The sequence below is a fragment of the Rissa tridactyla genome, chromosome 14, assembly GCF_028500815.1.
Source record: "Rissa tridactyla isolate bRisTri1 chromosome 14, bRisTri1.patW.cur.20221130, whole genome shotgun sequence".
In the NCBI taxonomy this organism is placed as follows: Eukaryota; Metazoa; Chordata; class Aves; order Charadriiformes; family Laridae; genus Rissa; species Rissa tridactyla.
The window spans coordinates 10,907,802-10,927,604 of NC_071479.1; the positions used below are offsets into that span (position 1 = coordinate 10,907,802).

At 47.7% G+C, this 19,803-nt stretch overlaps 1 protein-coding gene across 11 annotated transcripts in view; it reads right to left on the reverse strand.

The window, feature by feature from the left end:
- EHMT1 (euchromatic histone lysine methyltransferase 1) overlaps window positions 1-19,803 on the reverse strand; it is a 123,525-nt gene that overhangs the window by 37,420 nt on the left and 66,302 nt on the right. For 9 of the 11 annotated variants that reach the window (XM_054220334.1, XM_054220339.1, XM_054220337.1 and 6 more), the window contains 6 exons: window positions 15,128-15,684; window positions 12,431-12,472; window positions 4,509-4,686; window positions 3,051-3,187; window positions 1,959-2,147; window positions 1,210-1,290 (listed from right to left, as the gene is read on the reverse strand). In XM_054220334.1, coding sequence (XP_054076309.1) covers window positions 1,210-1,290; window positions 1,959-2,147; window positions 3,051-3,187; window positions 4,509-4,686; window positions 12,431-12,472; window positions 15,128-15,684 — 1,184 coding nt within the window. The remainder of the gene's footprint in view (window positions 1-1,209; window positions 1,291-1,958; window positions 2,148-3,050; window positions 3,188-4,508; window positions 4,687-12,430; window positions 12,473-15,127; window positions 15,685-19,803) is intronic. The other 2 variants (XM_054220343.1, XM_054220333.1) reach the window with 1 other exon arrangement.

A 19,803-nucleotide genomic window follows, 5' to 3' on the forward strand; every position in this document is an offset into this window, starting at 1 on the left:
GGTGGGGCTGAGCCGTGGCTCTCCGGGGCAGCTCTATGGCGTGTCTATGCTGCCCCTGATAACCGTCCCCGAGCGTGGGCCCAGTTGTGCCCCGCCACGTGGCTCACACCAATTGCATCACACCGCTTGTGGGGGAGAGGTTTGCATTTGAGCCAGTCCCTGTCAAGGGAACAGACTGACTCACCAGATACGAGCAGAGCAAAAGCCACGTCTAGGACGTGGAGATATGACTTGGGAGTTTGGTCTTGACTGCAAGCTCAACCCTTGGTTTGAGCCAACGCTACAGACCGGCCTCAGCTACCCAAAGGAAGGGGGAGGCTACACAGCCCCTGCTGCTTGGTCCTCTCTGGCTCCTGTTGTGTCAGAGCACAAGGAACGTGACCCTTAAGAGCTCCAGTGAATCCCTTGGTATAGTCATTTCTACCTTCAACTCAAAACATCAAGAAAATGAAGCCAAGAATTTTCAAGGTGACCGAAGAGTTGGGGTGCCTTAAATGCTGGCTCCTCAACTTGAGGTGCTGCGGAAAGGGAGTAAAATTTTAAAGTGAAGTGGAGGGTGGGGAACAATCAATGAACAACAATTTAAATAGAAATCGGGTTCTCTTCACCGGCCATCCAAAAATCACCAACAGCTGGCAAAAGTCTTGCCCTAGCACTATACAGACACCATCCTAGGGGCGGTGTCTGTCTGTCTGTGTGCTCTTTATACATCTCCCTGATAAGAGCTGCTGGCTCATCTGGTACTGGGAGGTTGCATGTCAAATCAACGTGAATTTAGGCTGTGGGCTGGGCCACTGGATTTGTGAACAACTCCACCTCGGCTCCAAAAAAGGCGCACTGAGCTTCAGATTGCCAAGAAAACATTGCTGGCTCCTACCACTCCAGGTCTGCATCTAAAGAACTTAATCACCCTTAAATATTTCTACCAACATTCAAATGATTAAAAGCAGTCAACACCTTGCTGAAAACAACAAACAAAAGCCCATTAATTAGCAGCAGAAAGCAATTAATTGTATCACAGATCAGGGTTAAGCACCTTGTGGAAAACAATACTCCGTGTGTGGGTGGTTTCAGAGAGTGAGTTTTGTCAAAGAGACCTGAAACTATGCTGCTCGCTCTCGCTCTCTCTCTTTCTGGCAGCAGCGCAAAGGGGGAAATTATTATCAACAGGACAAAAGGCTGAAAGACGCATTTAGCAGCCAGGCTTACCAAGTCAGACTCATCTCCGTCTTCCTCCTCCTCCACAGACTCTCCAGACTCCTGCTCCTCCTCAGACTCGACATCATCAATCTGCAGCCACCATTTGCCCAAGAACAGAAAGAGTCAGTCAGGTCGGGTCTCTCAAAGCAGAGCATCCCCCCATCACCCTCCTGTGCCCCCCACCCGGCAGAGCATCCCCCCATCACCCTGCTGTGCCCAGCTCCAGCCTGCACATGCACTAACAGAATTTTCTCTCCAGGACAAGAACTACAAGACTCTTAATGCACATCATTGTACATCCATAGGGATGGTACAGGGGGAAAAAAAGCATAAATTGAACCCAGAAGAAAGTTTTCCGAGCAAATATTAACTTCTGTGACCATCCAAAACCGGCCTCGTGTCTATACTATGTATCATAATTTGGGAAAAAATTATCTAAGCCAATGTTAGTGCTTTACAAACCCGTTACAAGCAAGATTAGGAAGACATCTCTTACAACTAAATGTGGTGGGGGTTCTGCATGTAGAGTGGACCACAGACTTATTTAGCAAGGCTGAAGGTGGGGGGAAGATGGCGAGATTCTCAGGGGCGCAATGGGGAGCAGGAAAAGGTCATCAAAAAGCCTCACTTCCACTGCTGTGCTTTCTGCCATCCCTAAGAAAACCTAGAAATTGCCTCAACTCTTGCCACTCCTACCCCTTGCATACAAGCCACATCCCATCCCACTCCTTCAAGTCCTGTACAGGGCATGTGAATACCTTTCTGGTGTTGTCTGCATCGGATGCACTGTCTTTAGAGGTCCTGTTATCATCTGCAGGAAACACAGCTGCCTGTTCTGCTCCATGATCATCCTCCTCTTCCAACTCATCAGAGTCTTCCTCTTCAGAGTCTACATCTATGCTTTCCCCATTCACGTGAGGGCTGCCATCACCCAGGTCCTTTTCACTCTGAAAGTCATCCCACCACACAAGCCACAAAGACAACGTCAATTCATAGGAAAGAGCAGCTGAACCCATCCCCAACCGCCGCTGCGCTAAGAGCCTTAATGCTGCCAGGGGCTGGCTACATGTCCCTCCAGAGCTCTTCAACGCTGCCAGCAAAGTCAGCCTGAGAGCCTGCCATGTGCCACCGAACCCTGTTGACCTGGGGAACGAGGAGCCACGAGGAGCCATTCCAGACTCATGGGTGTACCAGGCACTAAGGGGAGGAGGGCTGCTGGGCAGGAGCCTTCAGACAGAGCCCTGCAGTCTAATTCAAACATGGAAGGGCAGCTCCACCGTGGCATACCAAGGCTGCAAGAAGGTTTCTAGGGAATTGAAAGGGAAGTTAAATCAGAGGGATTTTCACTCCATTCCATGAAAGCCTAGCACAGTATTCCTTGAATTCAAAGACCAAAACTTCAGGGCATGCGTTGCAGCAAAAGCAGAATTTGACTAGAAGGGAGTCCCTGTTAAAACTTCTTAAAGTAACCAATTGTTTTGCCGTACAGCCTCAAGCAGCAACACTAGACGGTGACCTTGAGGACTCTGAAAAAAAAAGGCTACCACATGGGGTATGCTTGAAATCTCTCCAGTTCCACAGGACTCGTGGGACAGAAGGTGAATGTTCACTGGAAAATGTTTGTTTAAAAGTTGGTATCTGAACAGCCACCCTCAAAGAGCCATTTTCAAAGCTGCAAGGCTGCTACAGGCAAGACGCTGCCACCAGAGAGAAGACGTAGACTCAGTATGGAAGGTGCTGACGGTAACAAGCCAGCACGTTCCTGCACCTATACATGGGGTTGGTGTGCCAGGACAGGGGATGTGTATGGTGACAACAAACATGTCCAGTGGGCTCAGTGCTCCCCTCACCTTGGCACCCGCAGAGGAATGAGTTATGCTCTTAAACATCTCAATCATTGTTCTCTGTTTTAACACTTTGGTCTTTTTCTTGGGAACCAGGCTATAGGTTCCCATTCTCCGTTTTTTCTTCCGAGATACTGCAGCAGCTGGAAAAGAAAAGCAAAAGAAATCCAAAGTTTGCTCAGGAATGAAAAGAAGAAGGGATAGAGAGCAGAGGCTGTACTGGGGGAAACCACATTTGAGGGCACGATCTCAGAGAAAGGCTTCCCGCTCCAATTTATTTACAAGTCAACCAAGAGATGACACACACATACATGCAAACGCACAAAGAGCTTTCTGCCAGTGCTGCAAACCCACCCAAATTCTGAGTATCCTCTCCATGTTCCTTCTGGCCCCTACATCACCATATATAATACCAAACCCTTACATTAGCCCACATTTGGCAGTACTGCTGATACTGTAGGAGGCTGAATAGAAACCAGCTTGCTCAAATAGATACTGGAAGGCCAATAATACCAGCTTACAATGAAAGCAATCGTACAATAACTGAAGAACACACGGGGAAAAGGTACCTTAAATAAAGAGCCATTTGCCATTTAACCTCATTTCACACCTGCTATGGAAGTTTGTTTGATTCCTTTCACTACTTTGATTGGGTCTTCATTTGTTAAGTCTCCCTCCTGGCCTTCTAATCAAATCAGTCATCACACCTCACTGCCTGGTGATGTCTTTGGTGAATTCACATCAGAAGGATGCTTAGTGCAGGCGCTTTTAAGAATAGCGTACAGCAGGGAACAGCCAGCTTCAGCATCAGTGTTATCATTTGCAGCTGTACAGCTTGTTCCTTGAAAGCATTTCTTCATCTCCCACGACGATGAAATTTTACCAAAAATTCTACCATGAGACCTCTCCAAAAAATCTGTTAACCCAATTAAACTCATTTACAAGGATGTAGTTTATGGTGATATACAAAAGTCCCTCACAATTGATAGAAACATCTTCAGAATATCACATATGAAGATGGGATGAAAGTGTTTTCTCTGATAACGAGTCTGAGCAGAAGGGTGATGCTCGGTGTGGCGGCGCCTGACGGAGCACGCCCACCTGCCCACGCCGCCTGGGACGGACCTGCGCCCTGCAGAGCGGAAAACCGGTGGACTTCACTTGGGAAGCTCCTTTAACAGGGCACTGCAAGAATGTACCCTCTACACCATCCACAGGTGACCAGAAGAGAGTCTGGAGGACACAAGCATCACGCTTGCAGAGAAGTGGCTACATGAAACAGCACCTGTCAAACAAGGTCTACAGCAGCAGCACTACTGATGCCAGCAGGAACAGAATCCCCGAAGGAGATTCAGTGGGAAAAAGGTACTGAGGTTTCAGTCCTCGTCAACCTGCCTCATCTCCCACATACACACACATCTGGAAGGTGGGTGCTACTAGGAATTTTAACTCTGCCCTCTTTACCCGTCTGCGACTTTGTGGTGGCCACATAGCTCTGGTTCTGAGGTAGTGACTGGTGAAGGCCCGGGAGAGAGGGCAACGGCAACGGCTTCCCAAACTCCAGGATGTTTTTGTTGCCTTCCTCCTTGGATTCTTTTTGATCTCTGCTGTCTCTCCCATCTTTGGGGTCTTTACTTGCATGCTGGAAAAAAAAATGCAGTTAAATTGAGCCTCCGTATTTTAAAGGAAAAAAAAAAATATAATTAAGAGAATAAACTTAATTCCTTTCTCTCAAGCATAGTCGCCATCGTTTGCAGATAGAACCACACATTCACAGCAAATGCCCACAGCCCCTCCTCTAGCAGAGAGTGTTACTTTGCCTAAAGACTGCAGAACAGCCCCGGCCTGCTGCTGCTTCACCTGTAGTAAGGCCATTGCCTTTGAAGGGGAAAGGCTACCTCGCAGAGGCAGAGACAGCAGATCCTGAGCAACGGCAGATAATGAAAAGGATCAGACACTATTTACACAGGCATTTGGTTGGCTCTGGAAAGACGAATGAATGCAGCAAATACACCTATTCCCTGAAACACGCCTCGAGCACGGCTGTCACACAAAGCACGCACGAGAAGAGTGTTGCAGAATTCAGAAAAGCAGGCAGCAACGGGAAGGGATCCTTCCCTTCGGACAGCATTTGGCACAATCAGGTCTTAGCAAAGGCTCCCACCCCTAGCGTAGCACACGCCAAAACACGGGCAAAGAAGTTATTTGCCTGACACTGCAGGTTCCTCTACAGTGCCGCCACTGCCACAGCAAAGACCTGCCCAAGCCTACTCTAAACCAGCCAGCGCAGGTTCTCCCCATCTGGCTGCTGCAACACCAAACACGGGGCAGGCTACAACCTCCCACTGAAAGCCAAGAGAGTTTTGTGGCCGCTATTGCACTCCCCGGCGCTGGAGCCAGGCTCCCAGGCCCCAGCACAGCTCGCACCCGCTCCGATCCAAGCTGCAACTCAATTAAAAGTCTCATTCAGCGGGGTTCCCACAGCTCCACCTCCCCCAGCGCTGTACCTCCTGCAGCAACCACTGTATTAACAGAGCACAAGGTAAATGCTGCCGCTCTGATTTGACATTTTGCACCGGATTTGCCCCCTCATGTATTTAACGTAGCTGCATCCACGCTTCTCCATACATCTGTCCACTCAGCTGCCAAGTAGGAGGCAGGTTTGGCAGAGATGCTCCAGAGAACCAGGAGCACAGTTAGCAGATTGCAAATTCTGCGGTGGCAATGCTTTAGTGCTGCTCCACTTGCAGGAAAAACACTTCTTATGGGACTTCTGAAGCAACAGCTGAAATACCAAAACAGAAAGAGGAATCCAGACAAAAGAAAGAAAGGAATAAAAAGCAGCAAGCAATAAAACCACTTTTTAAAGCCCAGGTTCAGACAGGCACTCTTAGACACTGCTTTCAAGTGATGTGACCTTGTGAACAAAACGGGAAGCGACTGATTCTCCTAATTACGGCTCTGCCATGTGCCCGCTGCCAGCAGAAAGCGAGGACTCGGTCACAGGCAGAAGAGCTGTAATGATAATCAAAAATGACCTGCATAAAAAGGCCATCAAATTGCCAATGATTCCTGCATCAAGCCCATAACTTATGGCTGAATTGCCACAGCTTTTCTTAAAAGGCATCTAGTCTTGGATTAACGATTTCAAAGACGACAAATCTACCATATCCTTTGATATGTTGTTCCAATGCTTAATTGCTCTCGCTGTCAAATAATTAAATGCATTATGCTTTTTCAACTAAATTAAAAAGCCCTGTATCATCAGAAACTCTCACTCTCTCACTCCAAGTAGATACTTATGGATTATGGTCAACTTTTCTTTTTTTTTTTTTTTTTTTTTATTTTCTCTTCAGTAAGTTTAATAGAATGAGCAAATTAAGTGTGCATAGGATCATTTTCTGGACATTGGATCACTCCTGAGACTGCTCCCAGTTGTTCTACCCCTTAAACAAATATACGTCAGGAGTGCTGGGCACAGCACACCAATAATAGTCCCAACAATACTATTTATACCTCTTAAAAGTCCCTAGTTTATAGATCAAAAGGTTACCAGTAACTCTTGGCTATGAGATTATTCTGAGAATTCCCAAGTCCCTTAGAACATCCATTTCTTTCCATTTTTAACTTAAAATTAGAAAAATGAGCTTGGGAGAGGCAGGTCGGACAAAGAGCTGCCTTCAACAAGTGTACACAAGGGCTGCACTTTTTGTCCTTTAAGCGCAGGTTCTTGCAATCGGTCTCTGATAAAACGTGCTGTTACTCCCAAACATCAAGAATTCACATTCAGACCATGCCAGACTGTTTGGAAGAACATAATCAAATTTTAAATGAAAAAGTACTATGGTATTAGCTTGGGGTTTTTCTCTCCCCCTGTAATTACAATATGGAAATAAATTAAAAATCTTCAATAGGGCTGCATGACAACTGTTAAATGTGACTTTTTCATGGCAATTCCGGTAAAATAGTTCTTAAAATCAAATTAAGCCATGTGAGATCTGGATTATTACTTGGAGGCATATACAGCAATGCTAAAGAACAAGAATTCCCACGGAGAGGTGACCAGATCTCTCAGGAAGCCTGACGGCACGGGAAGCTGAGCAGACCAGCAGTAAAAGATGTATCTCTCTCATACATGTGTGTGTATATATATAAAAAATACTAAATCTAAGGATTGTAATAAAAAGAATCAGCAAAGATTTGAAAGCACTTACACTCAGTTTTCTCACCATCCGTCTTGATTCTTAACTAGATAAACCGGTTACATCTTTGCTGTTCTTATTAAATTTTACTCTTCCAGTAAGTGGATGAAACTTTATTCTTTTCCCATTCCTAACGTCTCTGAATTCTGCCAGTTCCTTAACTCCAGCCTGTAGGTACAGCCCATCCTGGTCTCCTGCATGAAGCTTTTATTGCTCTGTCTGCTCCAAATTTAAACACTCCCAGAAAAGAGGCTTTGCTAATCTAGCACATCGGTCTGCTGGGAAATTTCTTCTTCCTTCGAATCCCATCATCACAGAATCACAGACTGGTGGGGGTTGGAAGGGACCTCTGGAGATCACCCAGTCCCACCCCCGGCCAGAGCAGGGTCACCCACAGCAGGTGGCACAGGAACGCGTCCAGGCGGGGTTGAAATGTCTCCAGAGACGGAGACTCCCCCACCTCTCTGGGCAGCCTGTGCCAGGGCTCTGCCACCCTCACAGCAAAGAAGTTCCTCCTCATGTTGAGATGGAACTTCCTATGGTCACGTTTGTGTCCGTTACCCCTTGTCCTGTCCCCGGGCACCACTGAAAAGGGCCTGGCCCCATCCTCCTGACACCCCCCCTTTCAGTATTTATAAGCGTTGATAAGATCCCCCCTCAGTCGTCTTTTTTCCAGACTGAAGAGACACAAGTCCCTCAGCCTTTCTCCATCAGAGAGGTGTTCCAGTCCCCTCAGCATCTTGGTAGCCCTTTGCTGTCCCCTCTCCAGCAGTTCCCTGGCCTTCTTGAACCGGGGAGCCCAGAACTGGACACAGTATCTGGACACAGTATCGTGCTGGCCAAGAGCTGGTTCAGGCATACCTGAGCCCCTCCTCCCACCCATATTCTGCATCCTTCGCTGCCCAGGTCACAACCGGCACGTGACACCTCTCAGCAGAGGAGAGTGGGCAGCTCCAAATAAAAGAATCAAAGGCAAAAGATGAACTATGTATTTGGGAGTAGGGCGAATGGGTGCTTAGACCATTTTGGGGCACACCAGACTCCCATCAAAGCAAAACAGAAACAAAAAATTACAGTGTTCCATTTAAACCCAAAGCTCATAGATCCACCTGCAAGCTCCCAGCACCATCAGAGGACTTCTCAAAATGCTAAATGCACATCCATTTAGCTCCAGAGAGTTTCCTGTTAGGGAAAAGGCTATCCTAGGAAAACCAAAGATGAAGGTTTCTCCTACAGAACAGGCAGAGCAGCTACCTTCAGCTCTGCCACCCCATGCCCCAGCCTGGGGTTGGTAGGAGCCAGCTCGAAGCCACCTCTGTGGGCTACGCTGGCACAGCTGATAGCAATTAATGCTTCTGTCATGTGCCACCTTCTTCCAGTTTCATGATGGATGGGTTCCTCCCGCCCTCCCTGTTCCGAGCACAAGGCACAGCTCCAAGCAGGTATCTAGAAAACTCCTTGCAGCCCAGTATCCATCCAAGAAAACTCCTGCTTCCTGGCTTCATACCTCCTCCCAGCAGAGGACACTCGTGCTAGCAAAGCACGAACAAAGGGGGCCGCAAACAGCAGGCGCTTCAACAAACCCAAGGGAGCTGCTCACCCAACATCTGCTCACCCAACTTGCTGTGACAAACCCTAAGACATTCCTGCTTCATTTCCTGAAGACTCAGAGTCCTCTGCTAAAGGTGGAAAACACCAGACTGGCAACACTGGAGCGGGAGTGACCACGGCAGGAAAGCGATGCACGGCGTGCAGTGATCTGTTGGGCTTGGACTGATCTGCTAAGAACACTAACGAGGGTACGCGCACTTTGAGTCACCCGGATTTTTAACTAAGCAGGCTCCTATGCTCAGAAATTGGATGAAGATCATCCTCCTTCACTTAAACGAACAAACATTTAAGAGAGCAGAGGTGCTTTCATGTAACACCTACATGGATTCCACTGCAAACAGCAAAATTAGAGGCAAGGAGAACTATTCCTGACCCTAAATAAGTAAAGTCCATTGCTATCTGTTATCCCTGTCCAAAACAGCTGTGCTATTTTTCTTCTTTCCCCAATTATACCTCTATTCAGCAGTAAAGCACAGTTTTCATCTACAGCTTTAAAAAACTACGGTGAGGGGAACCCCGTGCAAAAGCCACTCCAGGACGCAATTTGCGCTCCCTGTGTTCACATGTTGTGCTAACCACCACGCGTGTGGGCCACTGGCGGCCAAGAAAGGACCAAAAATGATAGAGAAAGAAACTGTATCACTCATGTCTTCATTTCTTGCAGCTTCTCATCTGGTATCAGCTGTAAAGTCACTACTTCATGGTGGGCATTGGAAGGACCAGTCACAGCTATCCCGAGGCTCCGGCCAACGTTTCCAGAGATGCTTGTGGAGACCACAACTATATCCGACACCATTGTGAGAAAAACAGTCAAAAAGCTGCTTATATTGGGGCAAGAACACAGTATTTTCTGTGTTTATAAAAGTTAAACTCAAGTGCTTTCTGCATTTTAATGGGATCGACCATGTTTCTATTATTGGCACAGAAGTCCCCTGCAGCAGCAGGGAGAAGTTACTGAAAATGGCAAAAGACAGATTTTTTTTTTTTTCTCTCCCAAAAGCAAAAATACAGAACAAACAAACCTTACTAATTAAACCCCGCGCTGGTTCGACAGACCGCACAAGGCATTCTTCCCACAGCCCGGCAATTAAGAGGTCTTTCGTTACCAAAGCAAGCAAGCTAGCAACAACCAAGGAGAAACCAGACCAGAACTCCATCCATGTGCTGGTGTAAGGACACTGGGAAAGGTCCTGCAGGTCCTGCTTTGGAGCGGGGCAGCTTCGAAGAGCGCCACAGAAGGACTGACAATCGCTCTCAAGACCTGACACCATCTCCAGCTCAGACATACAACCTGTCTCGTTCCTTTTCTTTTAAGGACGTTCATCTCTGGCGAGGTTGAAACCGAAGCCAATGAGCCAGGAGGACTAAACTAACCGCCACTGCCACCGGGCAACACGGCAGCTGTCACGGAGCAGCCCTCTTCTCTCCATCCGTCAGCTGGACGCGGAGGGGTAACGAGATTTGTACCAAGGCGCTGCCTTTGAACAGCACGAAGCAGCAGCTCCCAGGGGTATCTGCCTCTAACAACTGGTGAATGATATTTAAGCAAGAAATATCAGGCTGCTATAAAAAAAAATTTATCGCAAGCAGATGAGAGTGCCTGTAGGAGCTGCAGTGGTGCTACTCTCCCTTTCCTTCACTGCTGCAGAATTACAGTTTTCACTACTGAATTTCATCGCAGGTGCCCGGGGGATCCTGACCCCTGCCTAAGCCTTACCTTGGAGCAACAAAAGGAAACCTGCAGGGCTTTGGTCTTAAACTAGATCAGACAAGCCACAAGGCTGATCCACCTATTAACGTCCTTTTATCTGCAGATTAACACATGCCCATTTAGAAGAGCCACTCCTGATTACAGCTGCACTGATTTGCGTGTGGTCAGGTATCCGCATAAAATCATAGGGGTTCAGGCTGTCAGGCAGACTGCGCTAAATCAAGCGACAAACCTGCACTTAGTGGGTTTCAAACCAGCATCACCCAGAGGTGTGGATGCTGACCCCACTGCCCGTCCCCGTCCCCACCCAGACCCGGCAGCTCGAGGGGAGGGAGCGTCACACACCAGTGAGAGCAGGGCAGCTCAGACCAGGTCCCACAGCAAACCTCCGGACAGAAACAGGTCCTGCTGGGGAGCTGGGAGGGTTATTTCTGCGGGCTGTGGTCAGCCGCTGGGGCAGCCACCTTCAGCCGGCGCAGCCCTGTCAGCAGCGTGAGCACCACCAGTTAAATACGAAATTAAAAGTACTGCACAACATACATTCACTTTCTACCTCCCTCTAAAGCAAACCCTCTATGTAAGAAGCCCAGTGGCAGCCTATGGCCTCGTCACTCCTGAAGGACATTTCTCATAGGGAGTATTTAATCGTGGCCAAGCTCGCACACATGGACCTCACACTTCCAGTCATCCACCTGCACACCTGGGTACCGCTCTGGAGAGGGTCCTCCATGGGTGCACCTTCTAGGTTCAGACAAGCTGACAGCAGCACTTGCAATCAGATGGAGAGCTCTATTTCACTACGCCCTGGACTCTCATTTCTATTTATTTCCCCCACCCCGGCCCCGGCCCAAGGAGACAATATCCCCACCACCATCCACATTAGGACCTGTCCTTTGAGCTTTCTACATATGGGAGGGTCTGAGCCTGCTGAGCAATCCCAGACGCTTTGCAAAACACCAAGTGCCACCTGCCTGGCCCCGGGAGATGAACACAAGACGTTCTTAGGCCAGGAGCTCCTGCAGAGCAACCCACAGACCACGTCAGCACACTGCCGCGGTGCTGCTGGGCACCGACACGGAAAAGAATACTTTACAGCAACAGCAACACCTGTGTGCACGCAGAAAGCAAGCAGCTTACCAGTCCTGGGATGAGACATTCAGTGGCAACACTGCTTAAAGGTATAGTTTGATGAATATCAGTAGAAACACCAACATAAGCAAAGGGTCTCCTGCTCCAAGCTCCTCCTTCCTGCCCAGGCTTTGTCTCCCTCAGTTAATATTGGTACCCTACGTTTTGGGCTCACAGCGTGAAGCAGGCTGAGGTACTAATTCTCACAGATTTCTGCACTGTTTCTTCTGACAGTTCAGTTCCCCTGACCCGCTCCTCTGCACAGCATAAAAAAATACCACCAGAGACACACACCTCAAACTACAGCCTCATGGTCACCGAGTCATGAACGGAAACATAATTTGGGATTCCCAAGTCAGCCATTTGCTTCTCCTATCTCAAGAGATAACTATGGGATTCCTTCACTACATTTATCATCCTTTATCCCTTCCAGACACATCTTAGTGATGTTAAGCTCAGAAACAGCAGTTTCCAAGCAGGAGGGGCCTCCTTCAAGCACAGGACACACACACACACATTTTTCAGTCTGTCTGTTGTCTGGCCCTGGAAACTTTTGGGTTCTCAATAGGGTTGTAAATGGATTAGGAAGGAAAAGAAGATTCTTTCCTTCCAGGGGCAATGCCTGTGTTACTGCACTATTTGGAAGGGGAGCAGAAATGACGCTGTCAACAACTCTTCCGAGCCTCTGTTCAAAAACCACCTTAACATGCGACAACATCAATTAAAATTGTCACCTGTTTCAGATTCAGCTTCGATCCCAATTCAGGAAGCAACTCCTAAACAGAGAAAAAGCTGGTTAAATTTGTGAGGAAATTATTTTCTTCCTTTCAAAGAACAATCCACATGTGCAGGAAAAGGCTACCAAGATCCCCTGACAGCTATTGGATTACAGAAAATAATTTTTTGGCCCCAGTGGGTTTCTGCAGGAGCCGGGGGGGGGAACAAATGTTTACACGTTGCAGGCAACAAAATACCTTCCCCCCGCTCCTTCTCCCAGGCAGCACAGGTTTGCAAGAACAGCCTACCCAGAAAAACAACAATGGTCTAAAAAATATTAGCAAAGAAAACTACTAGTGTGTCCTGTAACATCAAAGGCTGTGTGTACTTCCACAATTTATTTCCTGGAATCCAGCACCTGCTATCACGGTGGTTTTGAAGGGGAAAAGGTGTGAACGTGGAGGCTGGTGCATGAAAAGTTACTGCAAGGCTGTGCTGATGAGCCTCTTATACACAGCTCAACAAAGAAATAATCAGGACAGAAAAATGACAACTAGCAAGGACTCCGCTACTCAAAAGAAAATAGCATGTAAATTTGAAAGACAATCGGGAAAAATTAGGTAGTAATTATCAGGAAGGCTGAACAAAACAGCTGTTTTATTGTCTTGCAGGAATGAGATCAGATCTTGGGTTCGAATTCAGATGCAGAGCCTCCAGCAGAGAACATGGGAACGGCCTCTTCTTACCACCCTTCTTGCGAATTTTGTTTTTTCTCTATTTTAAGCCTGAGGGAAATGGCCAGAGGGGCTGAAGACAGGCTGCGCACCTTCTCCAGTGGCCCAACACCTACTGCAGGCTTCCGCTTCTGGAGCCGCTGTTACCATGTGAGCAAAAAACGATCAAGAGCACCATCACAGCAACTCGTGTCCGCAGCCCTGCAAGCATTCCCAAACGCTGCACGCGGCTTTCTAGAGACAAACCCTGAAGCCCAAAGGGGTTGCGTAAAAATATTCTTTTGATGTATCATAAAATATGAATGAGGCAAACACTCCCTCCTAACCTAGAAGTTGTTTTTTAGAAGGGAATTGCCTCTTTCAATTGCTCATCCCCAAGGGATCTCTCCCTGTCAAATTCCACAAGGGTCTGGGGGTTTGCTCGGCCTCATTTAAGTGCACAAGAGGCTGCTGGAGGAAAGCTGCGAGGCAGTTTCGGTTGCAAAAAGCCTTGTTTGGGCAAGAGACAGCCTCATGCGAGACTTTCATCAGGCTGCATGTATTGCATCTGGGCTTCTCCCGCCTGCTAGCCAAAAAAACCCAGCAGGGCTGCGAGAGAATTCAAATGCAATCAGGGGAAGAGAGAGGGGGAAATTAGTGGTTTAGGAGAAGGGTCGGGAAATCATGGCAGGCGTGGTTTCTGCCCCACTATTGAGGGCCCACGAGGATTCTAATCTTGATGTGCTCTTTGGACTCCCACCTGCTTCCGGAGGCGCAGGTGGTGCCGCAGCCAAGGGCACCTCTCCCCATCTGGGGCTGGCTAGCCGCCACCCATCTTTTTTTAGTTTTTTTTTCCTCTCTTCCCCTGCTCCAGACCACAGCAATTCACAGCTTTGAGACCTTCACATCTACTGCTGTGCTGCAACAGGTGGGTGACATCTGAGGATCGCTTTTGTGCATTTTCTGGTCCGTAATACGCCGGTCGCTAACAGCAACCCATGGCACCAACCTTTACAAAGCTGCAGCAGCTTCTCCTTTATCTCTGGGTGTCACTCACACTTGCAATCCTTTCCTTGACCTAGGCGCAGGACACCTAAAGGCCAGTCTCTCTCCATCACTAGACACAGCACAATGAGAGGATCTAGCTCATTGTAGCTAAATAGAGTGTCACAGGGCTGGAGACCAAGCACTCATAGCGGAGATCTGCCTATTCCAGTACCTATTCCCTACCTTTGGCAAAAGAATAAAAAAAAAAAATAACCAAAAGAACCAAATTTGGCCAATGACAAAGAAAGGCCCATTTCTGTTCACCCCACTATAACATGAACATACCAGATGACTTCACATCTCCTTTTGCCTCTAAAAAAAACCAAACACCACAGAGCTCCGTTTCATTAAGTGATGGTAAATCCACCCCTAAGGATTCTGGAGTGAAGATTTCTGAAGAAGTCGCATTACTGCGGGCAACATACAGCGAGAGAGTGAAAACATCATCTGGTTTACTGCTATAATGGTACGACAATGCAATCAAGTTGCCTAACATATCAGCTTCTTGACAGCTTCCAAGCTCTAGAGAAGCCTCAAGTTAACATGCTATGCTTAATTTCCTTTGGGTCGAACTTAGAAGAAATCTAATTTGTTTCACAAGCAGCTCTGGATTTCAGCAGACAGCTGATGAGCAATACAGCCAAGAGAGAAAGGCCATTTAATGTCTCACATAGATCTGTCAGAGAAGGTAATTGATCAATTATATATTTAGAAACACATTGGGGAAGAGAGCTGATGGTGGCCACGTGATTCTATTCTAACACCTCTGTATCTCTGTGGGAGGAGAAAAAATAAAAATAAAAAAGTATATATATTAAAAAACAACGTCAATCTACTCAGTGGGACCCCTCCGAATTAGGCGTGTTCCCATGCAGCAAGGTATCCCTCTCACGCGCTCAAAGAAAGCCAAGAGCAATCTCAGCAGCAGCACCGACTGCTGGGCATATACATTACCAGGCTAGGGGTGGGTTTAGGCATTGTCTTCCGTGCTCTGTGGACCTTGACTTCAGCGTTAGCAGCGGTGGCTCTTTTAGCATCCATGTCCTTACTGCCCTCCCCGAGCTTGGTTGGCATCGTGGCTTGCATCTGAGAAAAGGAGCCCACAGTTCTCCCTTTGCTTGCTCCTCCTGGAAGGGTTTTTGCAGCATGGCCGGTGAGAGAAGCAAAGGTGCTGGTAGTCCTTAGAGGTTGCTCCTGTGCCATCTGCTTGGTTAGAATATATCCATTGCTCCCTGTTACAGAAGTCTGTGTGAAGTCATTAGCTTTCATATGGTTTTGCTTCCCAGTCTCGCCATCTCGTTCAGAAATGCCATTTTCTGCTATCCTATTTAATTTAGTACTAGAGTCCTGCTGGCTCGCTTTCGTATTGTCCTGAGTGTTTTTAGCTGGGTTTGGGTGGCTACCAGCTTCGCTGTGCTCACAGGAACCGTTGGTTTCACCGTCTACTGCCATTTTTGGTTCCCCCGCTTGCTTTTCCGTAGCACTTTCATCTGCAGCCATGGCATTAAACCCTGGAGAAAGAGGGAGGATAAGGAGGAAGAGAGGAGAAAGAAAAGGGTCACAAGTGGTAGCGAAACTCCAAAGAGAAGGTACAGCTACTTAGTGGCTAATGAAGAGCAAACCTCTCCCCCAGAAAACTGCTTGCTATATAAATAGACACCCATTTAGGCTGCTCACTCACCTACCTGACCGGCTTGCCCAGATCCTCAGATGGTGCAAACTGGGGTGGGTGGCTCAGTTGAAAGCAGCGCACTCATTCTCACTTGCCTCAGCTGCAGATGCGGCCATTTATTCCCAACTATGGATTTTTCAAGGTAAATATTATCTTTAGCTTTTCCAATAACTACATTTATTGGACCATATGTCAACACCTCGCACGTCAAACAAAACGCTGCCCAATCTTGCACTTAGATCTCTGGCAAAGCCCTTCACGGTGCCAGACTGACACAAGAAAAGCTTGCTGGTGGGGTTGCACAGGTGAGCTTTTGTGGCACAGACACAGCTCAGCGGCCAAATGTCTACATCAGGGCTTTGCTGCGACAAGAAACACCACAAGAAGTAACTCCCTGGCAATCACGGCTCTCCTGGGAATGTCATCCACTGGAGACTGGCTCCTTCACTGGAATGAAGCAGCACAGGAGCAGGATTCAGTGTCATTTCAGAGGCAACAGCCGGAGCAAACACGGGGTGAAGCACGTTAAATGCAATTTTAGACCGAAATAATTACGTGATTCAAATGCAGCGAGATTTTTGCAGACTGACTAAAAGCTCACGCACAGATAAAACAGGGGTGCGCATGTAAAAAGTTTTTTTCCCTCTCCCTTCCAAATATTTCCATGCTCCCCCCATCAGTGAATTTGTCCCATCAGAGCTGAGCATCAGACCTGAGCTGAAAAAATCCAAGTATGAGCACCATGTACTTGCAGGAAGGTTTCTGACATGACAAACTAGCAACTCCCCAGGCAACCAGGAGTGATAACAATTCACTGGCACGTTCAAGTAAAATGATTAAATCAACCTGCTGTTAGGGATTCCTTGTATTGTTTCCCTTCCAGGGGCCAGACAGTTATGAAACGCATCACAAGTACCAGCAAAAGCTTTGTCCAAGTGGGCTGTCAAAGCAGGCAGGACTGATTTACAACCAGCTCCAATCAAAGCAATTTTTGCCTACAGTATTCAGAAGAGCACAGAGTCAAACTGGAGGACAACTCTGCAAGCCAGACCAGCACGCTGGTCTCGTTTCATACTGCTTTTGAAGCCCAAGCGCTCAAGGAAAAGAATATTCTGAATGTCTCTGCTGACCCGGCAAAGCATGAAGAACCACCAAGATCCCGGATCCCAGGACGTCAAGCCCAATATACCTGGGCTGATTGTTCAAAGCCGAGCTCCGCAGGGCTTTCCGCATGCCCCCAGGCACTGGCAGCTCAGTGCCAACCTCGGCAGCGCTGCACGGCTCACCCCAACAGCTCTTCCCAAAAAGCACCAAATTCCCTTTGCAGTTAGTGGTAAATTGTGGGGAAAAAAAATTAAAAAAATCTTTCCCCAACTATTTGAGGGCCCACCCACCCACTTCTTTCTATCCCTTTTTAATGTATTCATTCAGTCCATCTCCTTACCATTGGGCTGATATAAAAGATTTTGACAAATATTTCTGCACAAATAGCACTTGCAGATCTAGACTCTACAAGCAATGCATTCCAATACCTAAAACAGCCGTATTATTCCCCAAACTTCCTGGGTTTTCGTGCTCATCTGAGATTTAAACATTTCCAGCATCAAAACGAAAGCCATCTTAGAACTGGCAAACACACTTCGAACATCCAGCCCCTGGCTTAGCATCCAACCTCTGGCTTCAAGCGTGGTCAACGCTGAATTCCAACCAGGTTGGCCAGGGCTCTGCCCAGGTGGGACCTGGTCCAGTCCTACCCATAAATTGCAAGGGGACAGTCCCAGTCCTGCTCCTTATTTCCAACTGAAAGCCACAGATGTTGGGCACTAAGCATCTTACCGGGAAGTGTCTTCAAACCCCAATGCCAAGTGGTAACTCCTCCCTGGGGTTCCACTCTGGTCATTTTTCCTGATGAGACATCTGCACTAAGTGGTCCATTCCCCCCAAAACCCAGGCAGCTCAGCCTGCGATCGCCTCCCACGCGGACTCTGCTGGCTCAGACCCCCCCAAAGAGCTCCAAAACCTCCAAAAAGAGCTCACCGGTGCTTGCCGGAGCGCACACAGGGGGGCAGAGGCAGAACCCCCACCTCCAGTAGGCAGTAATTGCGCGGCTCTCCAAGCAGGATTCTAAGTTATCACCTCCATCTGCTGCCCTCTCACGCCACCCAGACCACCTTCTGTCTACGGAAAGCTCTGATAAGACACACAAGGCTTTGTTTTGAATAGCAATAACTCTGGGAGACGATGAAGTGCTAGTTTTTTTCCCCGTTATTTAACTATTTGAAAAGTCTTGGGCAGAGCGAGCCAGCAGCTCTGCCCTTATTCTTTCAATCCTTGTTTCTCTTTCTGCATTTGGTGTCTTTAAAAGACCGTGCTATGGCCATTTAAGTAATTATTTCAGCAGTCAGAGCCAGAAGAAAACAAAAAATGAGCTCCCTAACCACAGATGGCGGTTTCTAGAGCTCAGCACTAGGCACCTGGCCGAATGAAGCCTTCAATATTTGTTGATTTAAATACTGCACACTCCCAGCAGAACAGTCAAATAACTTCAGTGGCTGACTATTAGATAAACTGAATAAGCAGAGGGCAAGAATTGCTCTACCTGCCATGAAGGCAACCAAAACAAGGTAAATTAGAGCACTGCCCTAGGGGAAAGAATAACTGCGTTATTCCAGAAAGCGTCACGGACTTTATGAAAAATCCATGAAGCCAAAATTAAAACCTCACATACAGTCTCTCCCCTCCCCCGCCACACACTCTTATTAAGTGTGCAAAATGCAGTCTGCTTGAGTGTGGAAGTGCCATCAATCTCCTATAAACAGGCACCAGACTTCCAAATCCATATGACTGGAGATTTGACAAAACAAAGAGATGAAATTTCATAGTCCCAGAAGTTGCACAGAAATGGAGAACTTGACAGCAGTCGTCAAGGGTATGGTTCTGATTTAACAGGATTACGCACCCACTCTGCCCTGCTGTAAATGACTGCACACGTTACAGGGCAAAGCAAGGTCCTACAGCTTCCAGCTCCAGCCCCAACCATCAGAGCTGCCACCACTCAGCGAGCCCGAGTGTCACAATTCAGTGTCAAATGGAGACACACCCACAAAACAAAAGCTGTTATGGTAAGTGGCATCACTGGCCCGCTGGCTGGCAAGAGTCAGCAGAGGCCAAGGACTGAACGGGAAGAGATACTACCTCCCTTCTCCTGCCTCCGATGGGTCTGAGACACCATGGCAACACTGTCCTGAGCTGCTGGGACGGGCTTCTTTGGGGAGAGATCATCTCGAACCTCCTGCTCCCTTTTCTGGCAGCACTAAACCAAATTCATAAATGATTTAGAACAGCACTGTTTTCTCCAAACTGAGTTCCTGTACAGCACAGGGCTCCCGCAAGAAGCGCCACGGCCAACCCATCGGTTGCAGAAGCTCATCACCCAAGGGTCCTACCTGAACATCAAATTAAAGAGACACCCATGAAGGAGTAGTTTCTGTCAGGAGCTACGTTGCTCCGTAAGATGTGGTAACCCAAGTAAGCTTGTCTGGTTTTCACAACCAAAATACCTGGTCTGGTAATAGGAAAAGAGGAGTCACCATCCCAGGCTGAGCCACCGCTCCACTTGCCATGATGCTCTGCCTCCGAGTCAGTGTTCCAGCCTCGAGTAACAGGACACGTCAGCAAGTCTGGCCACCTTCAACAAGTCTCAGCTGCACTAAGTGCACACTTACAAGCACTGCTGAACAGACATCATTCAATATATATGTACACTTTTGATGAAATACGGCCTGTAGATGGGGATGGGAACACAAACTACAGACAGCAGGAACCTCACAATGGAGAAATACTGAAGAAAACAGCCTAGGGAAGCTCTCCAACACCACCAGACAGGTAAAGAAACACTTGTTCCTGACATGACCTTTTCATCTTCCCATTATTTAAAAAAAAAAAAAAAAGTTTCACT